Here is a 22,734-nt window from a genome sequence, read left to right on the forward strand (position 1 = left end):
CTGACACTTAGTAGGTGCTTATTAAAAGTTTTTGAGTAAAAGAATTTATGGGATCTCAAATTTCAGGAGGGTCGTACATACAGATTTTCCCACTCGTTGCTGTTATTCACTAACAAGAACTACAAAGCACCCACTCCCTGCATTTCTCTTCTTTGTTCCTTAGTTCCTGGGTGTTTTTGTGTCATTCCTAGCATTAAAAAAAACAAACAAACAAACAAAAAACTAATGCTTCTGATTTAGTATATATATTTTTTTCTAATATGTAATTCTAGTGGCAATACCTGAGCTTTCTCTAGGGGTCTTCTTGACTTCTTTGACATGTGTCAATAAGATGGCCTGATGTTTTTATGTATCAAGTAATCTAATCACTAAGCCATTCACAAGTGTCTATTGAGCATCTACCACATGATAGACACAATTCCAAAGACTGAATATATAAAGGCAAATAAGAGAGACTTTAAGAAGTTTACCTCACAGGAGACAAGCAATAAACATGGAAATGAATAAATCCTCCAAACAACACATTGGAAAATGGGTAATACTCGCATTTTACAGATGAGAAAACTGAAGTTTAGTGATGCTGCATCCTACCCAAGGGCACAGAAGTCATAAACATGGGACTCAGGCCACACTTCCTGGACTTTGAAGACCATGCTTATTCCACTGTTATAAACTGTCTCTAGAGAAGGTGGCATGTCTGCTCTCCCTTAGTCACTTTGAACATATCTATGCAGCAAGTCATGAAAGGTTCTGAGAAAGGAAGATACAGAATTGTTGTCAAAGAAGTACTTGAATGCCTTTCTTCTTGGGGCAAAGCCTGACCTATGCTTTCCTAGAATGCTGAACTGCAAACCCTTCATCTCTACCTTCCCATGATGGACAGGAGGTAAATTTATCCATTAGTGGGAGCCAGTTAATTCCTCATCATTTGATCATCTTAACTTTTAGGGCACTCTTTTCTATTTTTCCACACAGCAGGATAAAACACAAACTGTTCGATAGAATTAAGGATTGAATAAGACACAAAGTTCAGAAAATATCCCACTTCAGTAAGTCAGAGGTGCCATAAATAGATGAGACAGTCTCCACACAAATTTACAGGGTAATGGTCAGGTGAGGGATTGATATTAATGGTAGTAATGCAGCATAGGAAACAGATAAAAGATATGCAGACATTTATTTTAATTTTTTTTGGCAAAATCAAATCACATCTAATGGAGAAAAGGTGTTTACTTCAATTAGGAAGAGGAACTAAATTCAAATAAGGACAATGATTTACAATTTATGCAATCGGTGGAGCATTTTATCCAAATGAGACACTTCGCAGAACTTTCCTAAAACAAATCATGAATTGTGAAGGCAGAAATTCAAAACAAAACAAGATAAAACAAAGCAAAAAAATTGTCAAACAACAACAACAACAAAACAACAACAAATCTCAACACAGGCATCAGCTTGACTGAAAACTATTTGCATTCTACAAAATGGACACCAGATGGCAGCACATAATAACAGCAATTTTGATTCTAACTGCTTATCTGAAGAACTCTTGATGGAAAACAGCCCTTAACATATTCATTATGGTTATAAGAATCTGTTAGCTTGAGCTCCAGGTTTAACATGATCATTTGCTCTAACATCAGAGCTTTATAACCTACACTCACCTCTCCTATGACTCCTTTGGGTAATGATAGGGTGGTAAACCAAAACATCAGAGGAAAATATATGTGAGATTACTTGGTAAATTTCAGACTCTCTTTGGGCTGCCTGCCTTGTTATTTGACTTGGTCACACTGGATTTGACTTGATTCCACACCAATGGTGAGAGTGAAAGTGATTTACTGCAGTGTCCCTGACTGATTTACCGCAAAATCACTCAGATACTGTTGAATGTTCTGACTCGTCCTCATACTGGTAGGATAAGAACTTATTTCTTATTTCTCATATTCTCAGCTTCTTGTAACTTTTCACTTCTAAAAGGAAGGTCAAATAGACACTGGGGGTATAAATACATCTCTGGGCATTGCAAGAAATGTAAAAGCTTTATGTATTTGAAGAGTTATCAGATGTTGGAAATTATAACAGAGCATATGATGAAAATCATAAAAATAAAGCAACATTTAACAAATTAATTTCTATATTACGTACTCTCTAAATCTTCCTTCTAGTCCTCACTACTGAACACAAAAAGAAATAAAAGATTCAGCCTGGAAGAATTTATTGGGATCCTGAGCAGAAAGTACTAAATAAAAAAATATTTTGTGTTAGAAGTGTACTTGGGTATCTATTCTAAAAGAAGTCTATTATGAGTAACAATCATTTAAAAATAAAAATAAAAGAAAAACAAAACAAAGCTATTAGACTTAATAGTTATGGTCCCCAGGATGGAAATGGGCACTAGCAGACATAACCACTACACTATCTTCACTCCACTTCTTTCCATACCTCTCTTCCATCCACCTTTTCTGCTGCAAGTACATCTTCCCATGCCTATCTGAAGAGCAGACAGAGTAAGAGGTTTCATGTGATAAGATGTGCAGAGCCACAAGTGAGACAATGAAGGGACAAGTATGAAGTAAGAGACAGAGAGATAAGGGTACTAAAATAGTGTACATAGCTGTCAGGTGCCTTTTGTAAGTTAAGGTATTGAAATTAACTCTTAGTTAAGGTCTCATATAGCTTCAGAGAGGCTGGGGCCTCTTCATGTTATAGATGTCCTCTCATGGATTAATTAGTAGAAAAATTTATAATTATCAATAAAATAGTATTTGTTATGTGGCAGTTAAAGCCCTTAATACTGTCGATGGTATGAAATGAAAGGACAATTTTTGTTCCCTGGCTTAAAGTGACTTCTAACAGGAGAGAAAAAAACTAACCTACTTCAAACAGAAGACAGAGCTAAAATTTTACTCTAACAATTTGTACAATAAAAGTTGGGAGAAAGGAGAGGTTAATATGAAGGAAAAATTTATCTATTTGAAAAGTTGAAGGTAATAATACAGCTTATCTTAGAGTATTACTGATAAAACATTTCCCAAGTGCCTGACAGAGTAATCATCCAGTAATACTGCTTATTAATTCACTAAAATGTATAAAATATATTAAAGCACCTTAATAAATAGGGAAAAGCTTATCAAAATAAATTTTACATAAGAAATACAAATTATAGCAACTATGGTATACTTTTTAATAGTTGCTAAATTATCAGTGGGCTAAAAATTACAGAATTTTTTAAGCCTATAATTAAACCGACCATTTTATTGCCAGTTACAAAAATATACAGACTCCTTTGGCAAGCAATATGACCACATATAAGAGTAATTTTTAAAAATAGTCATCTGATTTAATGAAGTAATGCGGGCTTAGAGTTATCTTAGAAAAATATAAATGAAAAATTGACAAGTAATAAGAGGTTTACTGCAATTATGACTATTTAATAAGAAACCAGAATCAACTTAAAAATCACATAAAAGAGAAATATAGGAATAGTTTGGTATATTACAGTCCCATCCACGTGGTGGAATATTGTTATTAAATATGGTGACTATATCTACGATATTCAATTTTAAAGTGTTTATAATAAAAATAATTAAGAATAATATTATGCAATAATAAGGATCAAATTTAAAGATTTCTGGTCACTAAAAACTTTCATTAAAAAGATAAATAGACAATGAGAGTCTTGGAGGAGATATTTGCAAAGTCTAAAGTTGACAGGGTATTACTACCTAGAGTATCTTATAAGTTCTCTCTCTCTCTCAAAAAAGTGAGAAATAATATAAAACAGCCAAAGTTTACACATAGGCAGTTCTTAGAATGCAGAACTTGACTGACTATAAATAGATAAGTGATGCTCAACTGAAATACCAACCAGCGGAATAAAAATAAATGCAATGCTGAAGTAATGTTCTATGGCTATCGACTTGTAAAACTGAGAGTTATATGAAGATGTGTGCTGATGATTATGGCAAGACAGAGCCCTTTTGCATTGCAGAAGTGTGAAATGTGCATTCATTCAGTTGAAAATCTGGCAGCAGCACTCCATAGATTTATAAATGTGTGTACCTGACATCCAAGTTATTCTTCACTCCTGGGTATATGCACCAGAGAGAATTCCTAACGGGTTTGTAAAGAACCATACGTGTATGGTTTATTGAAATGTTGTTTGGGATTGAAGGACCTATGGACAATTTAGGTGCCCACTCCTGGGAGCTTGGGTAAGTAAAATTTGGTGTATGTACATGATGACAATATGGGTCGCATCTGGAAGAAATGTACTTATTTTAAATATATAGATATAGTTAGATGTCCAAACACAAAGACTGAATGAAAGTAGTAAGAAACAGAATGAGGTTTATAACACAAAAAGACTTATGCAATTTAGAACACATTCACATATACACAAGTACATACTATTTTCTAGAATGCCACACATATAGCTAAATAAATACATGAAGAGTGAATTTGATGAAAACACCTCCTACAAGGGATTGAAATGAGGATTGGAGACTGAGAAGAAAGCAAAATTAGCTAGGGTTCCTGCCCAGATGATAGCAATACAAGGTCACACACTAAAGAGTATAATGAACTCAATTCTATGCACCTGAAGTTTAAAAAAAAATCAAAAACAAAATTTATTTACCTTTAAATGAAAAAAAGCTGAAAGAATTCATAATGGCATGCAAAGTGATTGAAATAACAATAAAAGTACAAACTAATGTTTATATGAATTTAAACCAGAACACAGACATGGTATGCAAACTGATTAAGATAACAAAGAAAACAAAGACAAAATGGTATACACACTGATAGAAACTACCTAAAAATATATTCGTGTGAGTAGGTTAGGGAAAAATTCTTGTTCTCTGGTTTTTCTCAACATCACCTTCTCGGAAAACAATTTATAAAGATGGTTTATGAATGATTTATGAGCAAGGACACCTTACAGAACCACTGTGGCAGGGCATCATCTTGTGTTCTTGGAATTCCTTTTAGAACTCCCCTTTCTCCTTGCATGAGGCTAAAGGGTAAGTCTAACCAAAGCTGTCTTCTGCTCTCTCCTCCCACTCCCCAGTGAAAGCCTGAAGCAATAATTTAAAAAGTCCTTGTGTCCTTTACTGTCCCTATTTGGATTTTTTGCCCATGTGGCTTGTAAGGTAAGAGAGGGTCTTGACTTATTCATCCTAGGAAGAATTTTTTCGCACACTCCACACTCCTTCCATGAGCTGATATAATTGGGGGTTAGGTCCAGGAGAAAAAAGGACACTAATCTGGGCTAGTCAACATTAAAGAATCTCTTCTGTTGCTCTTTCAGAACTCAACTCACTAAGGCAGCTTCTCCATAGGGGCGGAAGCTTGCTCCATCTCTTAAAGAAAACTTGCATTTGATCTTATCTCCTGTGCATCTCCTGGACCCTTCAAAGAGGGGTGAGTATAGGGTTACTGCAGAGACACTCTCTAGAAGAGGATTGAATGCCCTGTTCACTATCCCAGAATAAAACAACATGGGCAGAAGTTACCAAGAGACACTGTTCTTTAAAATTGAAATAGATATTTTAAGTAATGGAATTATGAATTATTATTGCCTTCAATTTTACTTTTTTAAAATAAATATATACATACGTCTTCATAGTGATCAAAAAGCAAATAAAAGTATACTTCTTTCTCTAGTGTTGGCCAGAGTGCCATTCTAGTAATGAATTGTCTTATACAATTAACAAGTGTCCTATTATGTAGCTAATTAGTACATTTATTCTTTATGGTTTTAACTGTTAATAATACAGCCATGAGTAAATGCCACATCTCCTGATTTGAACACTTTTTACATACCTTTGTAGCTTTCATATTACTTAGCAGGACACAGGTTTGAATTTCATGGGTCCACAAACAGGAGGATTTTTTTCAATAAATACAATCGACCCTTCCTACCTTCGGGATCCACCTCTGCTGACCCAAGCAGAGGGAAAGCAGTATCTTCACATTTTCAACAGCAGTTTCCCCACTGGAGAATCCAACCACAGACTGAAAATACTGTTTTCAGTCCAAAGTTAGTTGAATTTGCCTATGCTAGGGGCCAACTAGTCAAAGTTGCACAGCTTTTCGACTGTGCAGGGAGGGATGACCCGGACCCTGTGTTGCTCAAAGATAACTGTTATAGGACTTATGTGACAAATAGGAAATATTCTAAAATTGAGGTAATTGTTTTTGAATACTACATACACAATATTCTAGCATCTTTCTCTATTCCCTATTAACCTTATTTTTTCCTTAAAGGTGTTTCTGTTGTTTACTAGAAAATGCTTATTACCTTTTCAATTTCTCTCTTTTACTCTATGCTCATCTCGCCACCAAATGCAGCAACTTGCAACTTTTCATCTGACAGATGATCTTATTTGCTCTTTTGTTTTTATCACATAATTTTTATTTGGACAACAAATGTATTTCAAATCCTCGATTCTTCAAAAAACTGTGCTCCCAAGTGTTGTAGAGAAATTTTATATATTACAGAATAAGTCCATTCATGCTCTACTCTGTTAACCCCAGAAACAAGACACATTATCTTATTTTTATTACATTTTTTTAAGATTTCAAGTCCCAGGATTACAAGAGCACTGTATTTATGTATTACGTGCAATAATATAGAATGTAATACTTTATTGGAAAACTATAATTATAGTAAAAATAATGATCATAGTGATTGCAGGGTGTCTTCTAGTCTTGTACCATAGGGCCTTTCCAAACAGTAATGGTGACACAAATTGAGGAGATGGGGAACTAGCAGTTATATTAAAGTGAATTAAAGAACCTTTATTACCTTAGTTTCTTTCCTCCATCTGCAATTTTAGCTTTTTGAAGATAACCTTCTTTTTCAACCATCTGCAAGAAGAATGCATATGTTAAAACTGTGACAAACTTTCATACATTATTAGTTTAAATGAGCCTATGCTTCCCAATAGTCCTAGCAGTGATAGAAGTTTCCAGTCATAGAACTTCATTAATAATGCATATATAGCTTATGGGAAGTACCTGCAAGATCATAGTCATTACAAGCCCCTAATATCCAAAAGAAAGATTACAAAGAATAGTGTGAATGATTTGTTAGATAGTGATACACCTTTACTCACTTCTCCTTCTGGGCATTGAAGTCACTTGCTTACAAAATTGATTAACAATGGTAAAACAAAGACAAATTTAATGTCTTCCTTAATTTTCCCGATCATCCTTGGAAAAGTTCAGTTTTTTTTTTTTTCCTCACCACCACTTCCTCATGTATCTCCTGAGGCAAGGGATTAAGAAGAATTCAGTAGAACTAGGTAACTGAGCCTTCTGTATCATGGAAGAGCTTTTAAACTAATAATATTTCATGCATTTTGTTCTATTATTAATAGGCACTGTGTATCGATATTTCATTAATTCTCTGATATGGGTTTGCTTACTTTTCTATTTGTGTTTATTCATTTTTACTACTAATACATCTGTAGGTTTCTTAAAAGAGACTCAATAATTCACTAGTCCACAGAGATTTTGTGAAGTTCTAAGGTAAATAAATGAAAATTATGATGGGTTGACTCCCAGAAAAGTCTATAACAGGTGTTTTAATTTCTTAGCATTCTATTTCTACTTTCCCCCTGTCCCACATCTCCCAATCAAGTCTTTCTCTATGTTCCATCTTTTCATCTTGGTGAATTGCTGACACCTTCTCTATGCTATATGCTAAAAGCTTTAGGAAGTTACCTGCCTAACATCAAAGGACCATACTTCCTCAGTACCACTCTATATACTTTCCCCTGACTGTAATCCTCTACCTCCACCATGTCTCCATCTCACAAATGCTTAAATATATTAAATCTATGTTAAAATGCAATCTGCTTGTTGTGTGAGAGTCTTTCCACGATTCTTCTGCAATCTCTTTTAGATGCCCCTATACTGAATCTCCATTTTCATTCTGCCATTGTCACTGTCATAGTTTTTTTTGGAACATATTGTAATTGTCCACTTATTTAGTTGTATATACACCTGTGCTGTGACTTTACCTTTCACATCTGGATTCCCAGCACCTAGAGTACTTGCTGGCATGAATAGTCACAATAATAAATATTGTTTGAACAAATGAGTGGATGAATAAATGACTGTTTAAATATTTATTTAAATCTTTATAGGAAACTGGACAAGTTCCCCCCACCCCCAATTCATCTGCATTAGGATAGGTGCAAGGAAGAAATTTTGGGGAATAAATAAGTTGTCCCAAGCCACTAAAATTTTACCAGTTAGGGAATTGGCTATTTATAGACTCACTCTGATATAGGTGAGATCTTTTCTGACTTGCTCATTATTGTATTTCTAATACAAAGCACAGTACTTAGCCTTCAAAATATGTTTGACAAACACATTTTTGAATAAATAAGGATGACTTATGATAATTATAGCAAAATATTTTTCATGTATCTACATTTCCAGAAAATTTATTATGCTTCAGGATACTCTCCACAAGTGTAGAATAGTCTAACGAAGCTCTCTTGCACAATTTTTAGAATAATGATGTTCAATAATGCTTTTTTTTTGTATTTGCATACATCTATTTGTTTGCTTTTTCTACCTTTTATTCTATGTATGCTGATGCTTTTTCTTGGTACCAAAAAATCTTGTCTACCCCCTGAACCCATATAATAAGTTCAGTGTTTAACTCTGGGCATCACTGGTTTCTACAAATGTTTGGAAGAAAGATGTTTTCAGTAGCAATTTGCATCAGAAGTTGGGGAGAGGGGGTTCCTTTCTTTATGAATGAGAAATTTTTTCATGTAACCATGGAAAAAATTTGGTTTGTTTAAGCTTTCTTCTGATGAAAATAAAATAGTTACCAAAGCCTGAATTTATACCAAAAAACTACCAAACCTCTCAACCAATCACGAAAATTGATGCATGCATTTTCAGCTAAGAATATTGCCTTTCTTACTCCCAAAATATTAACTTAATGACCATTGGGTAGACATTTAGTACCCCGAGATGTATTAATGATGATCACTTCTCTAAAAAATTAAGAGAAATATGAAAGCAAAGAGCTAATACTCTTGCAGGAACAAATCAACATAAGTTATATACAAGGTATACACATGAGTTATATACCTTGAAATTCTCTCTCCTTAAATACATAAACGGTATTCCTCCAGATAGTGCTAGACCTTTTAAAATACCTGAGATTGAGGGCAGGGGCTGAATTTCTCATATTAAGACTCTACAAATGTGACAACATTGCTATAGAATAGACTGAGCCACTTCTCACGATCTCGGGTCAATGCAATATAATTGCCAGGCATGACCACACAGAAATCCCAGAAAATAGGAAAGAGGAAGAGGGCAATAGCAAGTTCATTATCTTCTTTTATATCATCTCTCAAAGTCCAACCTCCCTTCAGTGTCATTAGAAGAAGCTAATATTTCTTCTGCTATGTACTCTTACCTGCTACATCTACCACTACCATGTATATTTTTACAAACCTACATGTGTCTGTAGGCATATTTCTACATGTAGTTATATACATGTACAACCATCATGCACATGTTACAACTTCTGAAATCAAGTGTTTATTTCTCTCCATTGTCTCTTTCATACTCGATGGACAGTCATTCATTCTTTCAATAAATTTTCAATTAGTAACATCCCCTTTCATTTAAATACACCTGCTCTGCTCACAATGGGACTGCAAAGATTAATAGGACAGTCTTAATCTTATTGAGGCTTATATCCTTGTGAGCTCACATTCAAGCTACTTCTGGTTCCTCTTTTGAGGGGACTGGGTACTACTGGGTACTATACTCCTCCCACCAGTCTTTGCCCTGAAATAGAAATTTCCAGACAAGCTTTCCACACTGAAACTACTGCATTATTTTAAGTCCCATGCTGGCAAGCAAAGCTTCCACAAGGTAGATTTAATTACTTTATTATTCCTTATTATTATTCTTTGAAATACCTCACTATGTTCCAAGCACAAGGAATCAGTTATTCTGGGAGGCTTGTGGGAGCTAAAAGAAGTATTAGGGCAAGCAGAAGATTGTTATGTATTTTGTATGTGCATTTATATATGGAACCATATTAATTATTCTAATTATTTCTATTTGACATTAATCTCATGGTTTGAAAGGACAATGATGTATAAATTACAGGTGAGTATGTCGCTCGTTTGGGACTCTAGTCTTGTCTCTAGTAATCTACAAAATTATATATGGCTTTAAGTCTAAGTTTAGGATGCTATATGACAAGTTTTGGGCCAACTTGAAAATCTTTAAGGTAGTGACACTCCCTAAACTACGTATACTTGAGAAATGTCAACTAAGTTTTAGGTGCTGAATCTCACTTCTTGAGCTATCTGTCCAATGTCCCTTAGGAGCCCTATTTAATGTTAAATGACAGGAAAAATCAGCAATTTGTCCAGATTGGATGCCAGCCAGTCTGCTAGCATTGAAGAAGTACTCAGTACATACGACTGTGCAGATACAGATGAAAAGAATGAATGGCAATAGGATAGCCAGATAGCACCTGTTTATCAACCTAAGTTGGAAGCAATAGACAAGGCAGGAGAGCAGAAGACAATCTTTGATGAATGTAACAGCTGTGGCAGAAAGACCAGCCTGTAATCATAAGTACAGACATTGCAATTTTTTTATGTGAAGGCTTCGCAGTGTTCTCAGATAAAAGGAATAGAATAGAAAACAATAGGTTTTCATCAACACCAAAAGTATTCTATTAAAATACATGTTTATAAATGGAAATGAACCAAATCTAAGACTTTTACCAAATTTTGATGAGAAGGGATTGGCACGCCAGAACCACAAATCCCCTGTGCCTTACAACATTTGTTGTTTTCCCCTTTGTTCTGATTCTGGGTTTGTTGGTAACCCTTTGACTCCTAATACAGCTTCTTAAGTTCTTTGATGTAGAACATGGATGACTTAAATAGTTAGCATCTGTACAACCACTATTATAAATTTATAAATCAGAATTATATTTTATACATCACACTCCTACAAATTTGATTACCTGTGAGATTTATAGTCCCTATAGAGCATTATTTCTGTTAAGCCCTGATAATATTGATAAGCATAATTTTTCTAGACTCACAAAACTGAAATAAATCACAGCCCTAAACTTGAGTGAGCCACTCAAAGTACTATACCCTGTGAAACTTCCTATTACTGTCTGGTCTGCTCCTAGGAGAATTTTGCATCATTTCCAGTGCTAGTATAATTTTCAGATTTAGCATTTAATTTTCTTATTTAATAATGAAAAACTTTACTTTTCCTGAACTTTTAATAGATCACAGTACTTTGCTGACAATCTTGTTTGTTTTGATAATTTTATTATAAAGCTCAGATTGAGGACATACCTGGTTACATCATTTTACCCCCAAATGCTGTTTCTTTTCTTCTTAATTTTCTTTACTTCTCTACTACCTACAGAAATAGATATAACTATCTGTCTTCTTTCCATTGGCTTTCTTTTTTTTTGTTTTTTGTTTTTATATTATATTTTTTAAAATAAAAATTATATTTAAGGTATACAACATTATGTTTTGCTATACATATATATATAGTGAAATGATTATTGTAGTTAAGCTAATTAACATATCCATCTCCCCCCAAAGCTTTCTTATCTGTTTTTGTGATGAGGGTACTTGAGACCTACTCTCTTAGCACATGCCCAGTATGCAATACAATATTATTAACTATAATCACCAAGCTGTAGATTAGAGCTCTAGAACATATTCATTCTACCATAACTCAGTTGGCCTTTCTTCTCAAGACATTGTCTTTAGATTGTACCACTTTAGATTGCACTTTTCTTTTTTGGACCTCATTGCTTACATTTATTCTTAGACTTCAATTATTTCTGTACTATCTCTTTTTTGCTATAAAAGATCTGCTAACTGCGTGTGTGGACTTGCTGTGGGCACAATCCATTAGAAACAGAAATGAAAACAATGAAAAAATTACCTTAAAAATTCAGTTTATCTACATATTATACAAGGTACTAATTAAAAATATAAATGCTTAATTATAGAACTACCATATAACTAGAGAATGAAATGTGATGTTTTTAGTGACATGAATTATAATTTTTTGCCTAATGTAAATACAAAATTTATTGTATACATACTTTTTAAAAGTGGTAAACCAAAATTCAAATTAAATACAATGATTACATGAAAAGGAGAGTAGAAGAAAAGCAAAGAAAAATGAGTCTACATCATGCTTGAGTGGTGCCTGGGAAGGGTCAACTAAGCATTCTCCAAGAAGTTCTTGAGAAGTTGGTCTTGATTTCAAGTCCCAAAGTTAGGCATGGTTTGCTCATTGCAACTTATTTATGACCAATTTATTTATGTATATGTTGCTCAATGCTTTCATTGATATTCTCTCTCTCTCTTACTTTCTCTCACTCCAGATGAGAGAAAATGTTGGGCTTTAGGGTTCTGCTGAATATCTTGAACGATTTTTCAAATGTTAGGTTTAGCAAAGTATACATTATGTTTTGCCAAGTGCTTTTCCCTATCATTTTAAACTTCTATGTATTTCAAGGGAAATTTTAACATGTTTCTGATTTATTTACCCCTATCTCATCAAAATGTCATCTTGAAAAAGCTGCTATTTGAAAATTTAAAAACCCCGTAGCTTCTTTCCCAAGCCTTTCATCTTGTAACCAGAGTATTTCTTTTGGTCACACCAAAAAATTCAGATTCTGTTTGGGAAATGGGCTGATAAAAGCACCTCTTTGTGTCAAGAGATTTCTTCAGTCTTCTGGAGGCTTTTCCTATATCTCACCTCTTCTCTCCAATCTTCAGGTTCTCTCTTCTTTCCTGAATTTTATTTCTTTGTGTCCTTGATTTAAATATGTTGCTCTTTATTTGCCTGTCAGTGGAGTTCAGTGAGAATAGCCTTCCTGGTTACTTACTGCCTGGGCAACTTATTAGCATAATTCATTGTTTTGTTATAACCTAATCTCAGTCTAGGCAGTAGAAAGAAAAGATTGCTCAATGTTAATAGCCTTTTTGTTGCTGTCGTGTATATTCTTTTTCTCTCTCTACTCTAGGGCTAAACGAATTTAAAATATGGCCCTGGATGAGAGAACTTATTGTGACTGTTTCTGCGTTTTAATGGCTTCTAAGTTTACCATCATTTCCGGGTCCTTCATGAGCTGAGTGCTGCCTTCCTCTGCCGCTGGTGTATTTCTCTATTCTACCCAGTGTGTGGTTCTTGTAAATTTTTCAAATGTAACAACTTTATTCTGACCTCCAGACCTTTGTGCTTGCTGTTCCTTCTCTTTGCATCACTCTTCTTTCAGTTGCTTTTTTTTTTTTTTTTTTTTTTGGCTTGACAAGCTCTATCTATCTTGTAAATCTCAGTTTAAATATTCCTTTCAAAGAGTGCTTTTATGACTGCTTACCCCAAGGTAGGCTCTTTCTCTTTCATAAAAACTTGTTTGTCTGCTGTCAAAGCATACTTTTTTAAAAATTTTCATTTATAGAATAATTCCTTCCTTTATCTGTTGAATACTTCACCTCTAGATTTAAAGCTTCTTAAGAAAAGAATAAGAGTATTTAGCACATCATTGCATACCCCCAAACTAGCACAGCACCTAGTACAGGGGTAACCTCAAAAAATACTGACATTCATAAACACATCCCTGTTTGAACGAAAAGGCACAAGAAACAATAAAAACTTGGAGATGTTTTTTATTGGAGTTATTAACTTATATAACTTATTATTAACATACTACCAGCTTGAAGATCTGGGAGGATGTTATTTTAGAAAACCTAATTTTATCTTACCAAAGTAGAATTTTGAAAGACTAAAGAGCATTTGGAATTTTTTTGCAATTTAAAGAAAGCACAGCCTGATCAATGAGATTATTCCCTCAAAGTGGCTGTCCTTTGTTTTAAAAAAAGAAAACACTGTATGTTCACAATGCCTTTCATCCTCAAAGCCCTCACAAGTATTAATTAATCCACAAAATGATATCTGGCTCCAAAAGGTAGAATCTGTGACTTAAGGTTTATCTGCAGAAACCTGCTTTGCCCCTAAGCCATGGCAACTTCCTGAGCTCCGTCCTCCAAATCCTCCTAGCACAGGAGGTAGCAGATGATTCTCTGAAAACTGCCACAGGCTTTTGACTCCTGCAGAGTTATCCATAGCCATGTCTTATACTCTTTTGATAAAAATAAAGATGATAAAGATTTAACATGCTATAAACAGGGTTATTTTCTCAAACATTTCTTTAGGGGAAGAAGGGAAAGTGCCCTGAAAATAATTAGATCTCATGAACAGTTATAATATGGCATATATGATACCAGGAAAGGAACACATATTAGTATATTTGACATTTCTTGTTTAAAATCATTGCTGTATTGTAGCACTTGTTAAACACCCACATGAATTCTCAGAAAAATTTTAGGTCTCTTGCATTGATAGCATATGGATTCGCATACCATGTGGCATAAATAATGTCACCTGTCAGTGAACTGAGTAGTTTCTACCATGGAAGTTTAGATTTCAATTAGAAATGTATTTTTGACACTATTCAAAAGAAATGAATTATGCTTCTGTTTAAATACATGTATCACAATCTACTTTATTAAAGGGTATGTTGAGAGATAAAGGATGGCCACCAAAGGAGGATAGCATCTTTTGGAGCTCCAGCATGGCAGATTCCACTTTTGTAAAGTGAATCATCTTCCTCCAAAGGAGATGGATCCGATAGTATACTTTTGCCAGTTATGCTTAAAGCAAAGGCCACTTATGGTTCCTGGAAAATGTTCAGGGAGGTTTTGAATATGAGAGATAAAAGAAGTGAGATTTATATAGCACCAAATGTTGGACATAAATAATCTCAAAAATTCATATTATAAAAATAATGAATAATAATATCAACTTAAATAATTTTATTATTTTCTAAATTATTTTCATGTCTATTACTTCATAAAGGTAGCTCATACTGGTGTGTACTACCAAAAGAAACTACTGCAAAAACATATGGATGACCCTGGAGGTAACACTGAAGTATGAAGGAAGGAAGGAGGGTTGTAGAGATAGAAAATAGAACATTCCAGATTTGTGAAAAAATATATATATGAATCTAAGTAAAACACATATATAAGGTTAGATTAGTTAGATGTAAAGTAAATGTTATAGGAATAATTCAAGTTTTGGTGCAAATGGTAATGGATAGTTAAAAATTAATCAGAATTTGCTGCTTGGGGGAATTGGTGGTTATTTTGGCATTGCCCACTATAATAGAATAATGCATACATAAGAGCTGTGGGGAAAGATAAGCATTTCTGTTTTTAAAATCACATTAAATAAGCAATGTAATGCAAGTAGAAATTGATCGATAAAAATGGAAGATAACCTGTGTTCATAAGACAAAGTGAGTTAAACAAGTACTCAGAAAGAGGAACCAAAGAAACTCAAATCAAGAATAGGAAGTAACTTGGTTTGTAGCTCCAAAAGTTTCTAGAACTGTGTGAGTGAGTATGTGTGTGTGTGTGTGTGTGTGTGTGTGTGTGTGTGTGTGTGTGTGCGTGCGCGCGCGCATGCACATGACAGAGAAATAGAGATAGAGAATGAGATTTAAAGAGATTAAAAACTAAAGAGCTTACAAATTATTGTTTTTTCCTCACATTTATCAGTGCCAATGCCACCTTTCAGACCTAGAATAGAGCATTGAGAACATAGATGCATTATCTATTAATGTGCTATCCATAATTTAGGATATTCAAAATGAATTTTGTTTATTAAGAATTGAGGCTGCAAAGTCAAGACAGCCAACCAGGCCAGCTAAAAAATGAATAACCTTAATGTTAGAAAAGTAAATTAAGAAAAACATTTCTAAATATTCTATTATTTCTTTAATATTAGTCTATTTTTGATATATAAGTATAGCGCAAATACAGCATCGGTTATTCATTAAATTTTACTAATAGCCATAATTTGAATTTTTAAAATTTGTAATTAATATCTATATTATGCACAATGTTTGAGATATCTTAAGGCATTGTTCAAATAAAATTGCATATATATTTACACATATATAATTATATATAATTGCACATGTATATTTATATTATACAAAGTCACATAGCTCCATTTTCAATCTGTTGGCCATCTTTCATCAAATACTTCAGACCAGCATCTACATTTGCTATATTTAAAATAAACGACTTTTTATAATGATTTATATGCACGTTATTTGTTCTATAATCCAAAGTTATGGAAAAGAAACACAATTACTTTTCTATTTTCTGGACGACTATACTGTGCCAGACCTTATATAAAGTTCAAATAGTAAACCAGTGAGTGAGGCATAACCTTCTCCTCAAATAGCATAACAGTTCAGTAAGAGATAGAAAAGGAAACAGACAATTTTAGTGTGATTAAAGAGAGAGGCAATTTAGAGATAAAGCAAAACCAAAAAGCTATAGGAAAGCAGAATAAAGAAGGGTTACCTAAGTCAAATTTGAGGACTCAGAAATACTTCTCAGAAGAAATGTTCTCTAAGTTGAGACCTGAGTAATTATTTTGAAAACAAGATATTGTTATATCAGATTATATTGAAAGTTTGGCTTTCGCTATGGAGAGCAGGCACATATTATTTAATATCTGCAACCAATAATATTATTTTAATATACCTTTAATATCTTATTATTAAATCAATTGACAAACATGGTTTTTCTGAACAAACACTAGCGCCAAAAGCAATGGAAGGGAAAGTATGATATAATAAAGAAAATGCAAGTCATGACCCCTAACTTCAGCGCATTAACAGTCTAGCCATGGAACAAGTCTATTACCCATGAAATAAGAGTGAACAACACAAAAGAGCGGTGGGATAAAGGAACTATAATTGTTACAGAAAATCCAAGCTCCTTCAATGTGAGCCATGCCTTAATCATGTTACTATTGCTGGCTTGAGGGTATGTATTTCAGAGTAGGTGGTAAATAAGGTAAATCAAGTACCATGAGAGAGGTCTATAGACTTGATGCTGTAGAGAATAGGAAGCTGCTGGAGGTTTTGACAAGGAGAATGAAAGAGGGAAGGTGCTGTTTAAAGAAGGTTGGTGTGGAATTGCTGCATAGGATCAGTGGAAAAGGGGTTGATTCTGTGAAGCACTGAGTACAGAATAGGGGGTGTCAAAAGTATTTCAAGGCCTGGGCAAGAGTATGCATGTACACCACATCCACTGTGGAGAAACTGCTTCAGAAACTGATGACTTATATGAAGGGTCATACAGAAAATGAAGGATCCAAATAAAACGTATTCTAAGCCTAGATAAATGTTCGCTACTGCAGTGGAAAGGGGAATCAGTATGGGAAGGAAGTGATGATGAATTTGATTTGGGAGATTTCACTTTTGAGAGGACATTGAGACACACTAGAACAAATGACTGGTTAGCACTTGAAGATATAGGACGAGAGAATAAAGAGAATGTATATACGTATAGATTTGTGTATTATAAACTGGGAAGTAAAAACCAGAGCCACCACCTGTTTTATTCGTGCATTCATTCAACACGTATTTACTAAGTTCTTACCATGTTCTAGCAATCATTACAATCATGAGAATGAAATTATGAACGTAAGAAACTGTACTTCTACTCTCATAGAACATTCTAATGAAATGACTGACAAAAATACATTTTATAGTGTGCTATATTGTGATAAACTCTATGGATAAAATTAATTTAGTGTAAAAAAAAGTGTAGATGGAAATGGTGGGGGTTTTGTTTGTTTATTTTTAAGGGAGATTAGGAAAGACCTATCTTAACATGTGATATTTGAACAGAGATACAAATCAAATGATGGAATGAGCCTTACCAATTTCTGGGCACCGAATAAATTATTTTGTACTAGACAGAGAGGAAAACAGGTTTAATGGTCCTGTGGGAGAAGTAAATTGGTCAGCAGGGCTGGAACAAAATAAGCCAGAAGGAAAAAAAAGAAACAATGAGGCCAGAAAGGTAGCTGGGACCAGTAGGATCTTATGAACCACTGGAGCTTTTACCCTTGGAGGGATAGAAAGCCAGAGAGCAATTTGATCTAAGGGGTGACATAATCTAATTTATAGTTTAACAAGTTCACTTTGTTTGTTGTGTTGAAAATAAAAAGTAGGGAGCGAGGGTAAAAATGGACACATCAGTTAGGAGATATTAAAATAAATCATGCAAGTGATGATAGCATAAATGTGGTGAGAAGCGAGCTGATTCTGGACGTATTTTAAAGATAGAGCTAAGAGGTTTCCTTGATATTTAAGTTTTATCTTATGAGAGAAACGAAGAATTCAAAGCAAAGTTAAAAGTTAAAAGTTTTGACTGAAGCATCTGGAAAAATAGAGTTAGCATCTTGTGAAACAGAGAAGACTGGGTTTGGGAGAAAATTAGAATCAGTTTGGGATACATTAAATTTGAGATGTACGTTAGACATATAAGTGAAAACACCACAATATACAGTGCTGGAGTTTAGCGCAGTTTTCCATCCTAGAGAAATGGTTAGTTAACATGGTGTATAAGGCCATAACACTGAATGAGATACTCTAGGGAATGCATACGGGGGAACAAAGTTAAGAACTGAGCTACAAGATGAAGAAGAACCAGCAAAGGAGACAGAAAATGGTGGCCATTTAATTGATTGGAGATTCATGAGAGAGTAGTTTATTGGTAAATAACTAGACGAGGGGGAAAAATATGTATATTATCAATTGGGTTAATTCTTGGATAGGTCTAGAAACATAAAGCAATTGATGACCTTAACAGGAGGTGGTTGGGACAAAATTCTAAATGAAGTCAGTTTAAGAAATAAAGGGTGGACCGAACTTAACAACAGTAAAGGTAGACAATTCTCATAAAGAATTTATATTCTAAAGCATAAAGAAGTAATGGAGCATTAGCTGGAGTGAAGATGAGGGATTTAGAACATGGAAAGCAAAAGAAAATAAGAGAACTGAATCTAGAAAAGAAGTACTTTTGGTGTTGAGAATGAAAGCCCAAAGATAATAGGAATGGAACAGTAGGAAATAGGAATAAAGTCATTGCTGTATAGTAACCTTTGAGCCAATGGACTGGGAGAATGTCAACCAATGTGAAATATAGCAGGAAGAATGGGCATGCAGAAAAAAGGCATTATGTTTATCAAAAAGGTGATCAGTAACCAAAAAAAGCATTAGAATATATTAGAAAGGCTGGGCTTATGTGTTTTTAAGATATCTTTAATATTCTATTTATTCATGTTATTGACAATGTTTCAGGAATTCTTCTAGTCATTAGGATGCAACAAGAAACAAAAGTGAAATAAAAAAAAAATCCCTGCTCTCATAGATTTAGGATCTAATGTTAAGAGATTAATTTTTCTTTAAAAAAAAAAACTGTCAAAATTTGCAGTAGCCTCTCCCCTGCACCAAATCTCTGCTTCCTGCTATTCATAACCTTGTGTAACTCCTTCTCCTTGAGTGTAGAATGGATGTAATGACTTGCTTCTGACCAATAGAAAGTGCCAAAGTTGATGGGCTATCACTTTCGTGATTAGGTTACAAGAGATTTCAACTTCCATTTTGTTAGCAGACTGCTTGCCTGCTCCACTTGCATAGTCTGAGGAAGCAAGCTGCCATGCTGGAGAAGCCCAGGTGGCAGGTAACTGAGAGCAGCCTCTGGAGGAACTGACATTGGCAACAAACCTGTACATGAGCTTGAAAGCAGATCCTTCCCCTGACAAGTCTTCAGATGTGACCTCAGTTCTGGCTCAAACTTTGATTACAACCTTTTGAGAGACTGAGCTAGGAGACTCTGCGAAGCTGTGCCCAATTCCTGACTCACAAAAACATGAGATAATATGTGCTTAAGTTGCTGAGTTTTAGGGTAATTCATTTTGTAACAGTAGGTAGATAATACAACATCGGAATGGAAGAATTACTTACCAATTGTTCCAATGGAGGAATGACATCTTTCAAGACATGTTGTGAATGATTCCTTCTGTGTCGAGATATCTGTAAAAATATTGACATTTGATACAATTATATTATCTTTCTTTTAAAAAAAAACTATAAATGACTTAAAAGAATATAATTTAATAAGAGTGCACATGAAAATAACCATATTCAAATACATTCAAGAAGGTAAATAATGCAGATACAAAGTGGGAAGTAAATGTTGTAGACATTGACTAATTTGAATACAATGTATACTCGAAGATGGCTGGCTGCAACAATATTTCATATTCTGCTCTTCCTACCATGTAAACTTGACACCCTTCCTACAAGTGGTGGAGTCTGTGGTCTTCATTTTGAACATGGGAAGACCTTTATGCCTGCTTCAGTCAAAAGATATAGCAGAAGTGATACTATATAACTTCAAATATGATAGCATAAAAATGTCATGTTCTCTTGGAACCCTCATATTTGGAACCTAGCGACCATGTTCTGAGAAAGCCCAAATCATCCCACACAGAAAGACCACAGGGAGTGGCCCCTAGATTTTCTGGCTGACAGACTAAGGTTCCAGAAGATGGACAATATCAACCACCAATCATGTAAATATAAAGATCCCTCGATGATTCCTTTTCCGAGGCATTGAATCAGCCTGAGGCCTCATGTCTTCCCAGCAGAGACCTCAAACACTGTGTAGTAGTGACAAGCTGTTCCTGCTGTGCCTTATCTGAATTTTTTAACAAGATTCTGTAATCATCAGAAAATCATTGTTTTATACTGCTATATTTCAGGGTGATTTGAAAGCTGTGATGATAACTGGAATAACATACTTAATATTGAAACACTTTGTATTTATGATATAATGTGAGGTCAGCTTTTTCAGTCAATTTTCTATTAATTTTCATGTCTTCCACTATTATCCAGATGTCCTTAAACACACAGTTGTCACACGATTAAGTGCTTTTGAAACAATTTTTTAAATGCCTTATTGTCTTTTCTCCTAAGAAGCATCATAAACAGATTCTATAATAAAATATGGAGAAAGAGAAGGAATTTTTAACAATACCGTACTGTTTAATAACAAACAGATGCTCTCATTAGTAGTACTACTTCACCTAACAGGAATTGTCCAGTTTTTTTGCAAGGAGAGATTAGAGTGGAGAGGAGAGGTACAGGCTGTGATAGGAAGAGAGAGAGAGAGAGAGAGAGAGAGAGAGAGAGAGAGAGAGAGAGAGAATTTAATTATTAAAACAAACAAACAAACAAACAAAAACAAAACAAAAGCCAAAGGATAAAGTCTAGAAAAGAACTTCGGATGTCTTTGGCTCTGGTTACTGGCACATGTAATTGACTGAAGGGATTAGATCAATGTCTGCTAATATTTTGAATGAGTTGTGTTACCAAAGAAACGAGAAGCCTGGCCAAAAATAAATAATTAATTACTAATAATAATAAAAAATTAAAAAATGTGATTCTATAAAACCCTTGAATCTCATATTTACTCCACAACAAAACTGGTTTATGAGGCAGTACAACCCTCAAGGAAGCCATCATCCTCAATACCTACTTCAGAGGTGGTCCGTGGAGGACAATAGACAAGGAAGAGCCCCTGGAAAACAGAGTCAGAAATGCTGGAGAAGAATAGACATAAAATTCTCTGAGAAAAGACAGCCAGGAGAACCAGGTACTCTCTCTACTGTCAGGGCAGGGGTGTCTCAGGGCCTGCCCAGGAGGATTCAATTATCATTTTAGTCCAGTGACTATTGGCCATATACCATTCTTTCCTTTACAAATGAAGGGGTTTTTTTAGTTTCCAGTTATGAAATTTTTGCTCCACCATTGTCTATTGGATATGAAGAGAAAATCAGGACAGAGAGCTTATTTTTCAAGTTCTTTAACTCCCCCTGAAGAGAAATTGGGTGTGATACAAAAAGCTCTTTATCACCAGAGATTCTGGAATTGGAGTTTTATGCAGTAACTGGTTGGGATTTTGGTTGTCTCTTTTGAAGAGGCAGATGGATGTATTTCTAAGCATTGGGAGATAGATACAAATTGATATTTGAGAGGAAAGATTGGCAGTTCCTGATGGTCTCTCACCAAATTCTGTCCTCTCTTTCCTAGGCACACATCTAGACTGTATTTCTTAGCTTGCTTTGCAGTTATGAGTGGCCATGTGACTAGTTCAGATCAATGGAAAGTTATTCTCCAGTGAGTGCTTCCCCCAGAAAGTTCTCTCTTTCCTCATATACTGGCTAGGAGAAAACATTGAAAGAGGCCCTTGTGGAGGATGAAGATGTGAAATGGAAGAATTTGGGGCCCTGAATCACTATGTTGAAAAAAGCCAAACACAAGCCAGGAAGACTAACTTTGTTTTATTTAGCATACTTTTTATTTTGGAATAATTTTATATTTACTTAGAGAAAGCTGCCGAGAGTACAAAGAATTCCTATAGAAAACTTCCTTCTAACTGTTATATAGTGAGAAATAAATTTCTATTTCTTGGAATCCATATGTATGTTAGAGAATTTTATAGCGGCTACCATTACCCCAAATAAAATAATTATAGCTGATGCTCAAATAATGTTGAAATGAAAGGTCTTTTGTATAAGGAATATGAGAGCAGAAGAGTAAATGAGAGTGCTCTTAGACACCAAAACTTCACACCTGTTATTCATTGATATTTTAGCCTCTCAGAGAGAAAATATAAATATTTTTGTTTGGTATTTAACTCTCTTAAGGATCTAAGAATCATTTTATATTGCCATATATTT

At 34.5% G+C, this 22,734-nt stretch overlaps 1 protein-coding gene across 1 annotated transcript in view; it reads right to left on the reverse strand.

The window, feature by feature from the left end:
* Window positions 1–22,734, reverse strand: part of ARHGAP15 (Rho GTPase activating protein 15) — a 584,899-nt gene that overhangs the window by 494,481 nt on the left and 67,684 nt on the right. The window contains exons 3-4 of the mRNA XM_016136367.2: window positions 19,955–20,023; window positions 6,815–6,876 (exon numbers count right to left, since the gene is read on the reverse strand). Of these exons, the coding sequence (XP_015991853.1) occupies window positions 6,815–6,876; window positions 19,955–20,023 (131 nt within the window). The remainder of the gene's footprint in view (window positions 1–6,814; window positions 6,877–19,954; window positions 20,024–22,734) is intronic.

Source organism: Rousettus aegyptiacus, unplaced genomic scaffold, assembly GCF_014176215.1.
Source record: "Rousettus aegyptiacus isolate mRouAeg1 unplaced genomic scaffold, mRouAeg1.p scaffold_m13_p_2, whole genome shotgun sequence".
Taxonomy (NCBI): domain Eukaryota; kingdom Metazoa; phylum Chordata; class Mammalia; order Chiroptera; family Pteropodidae; genus Rousettus; species Rousettus aegyptiacus.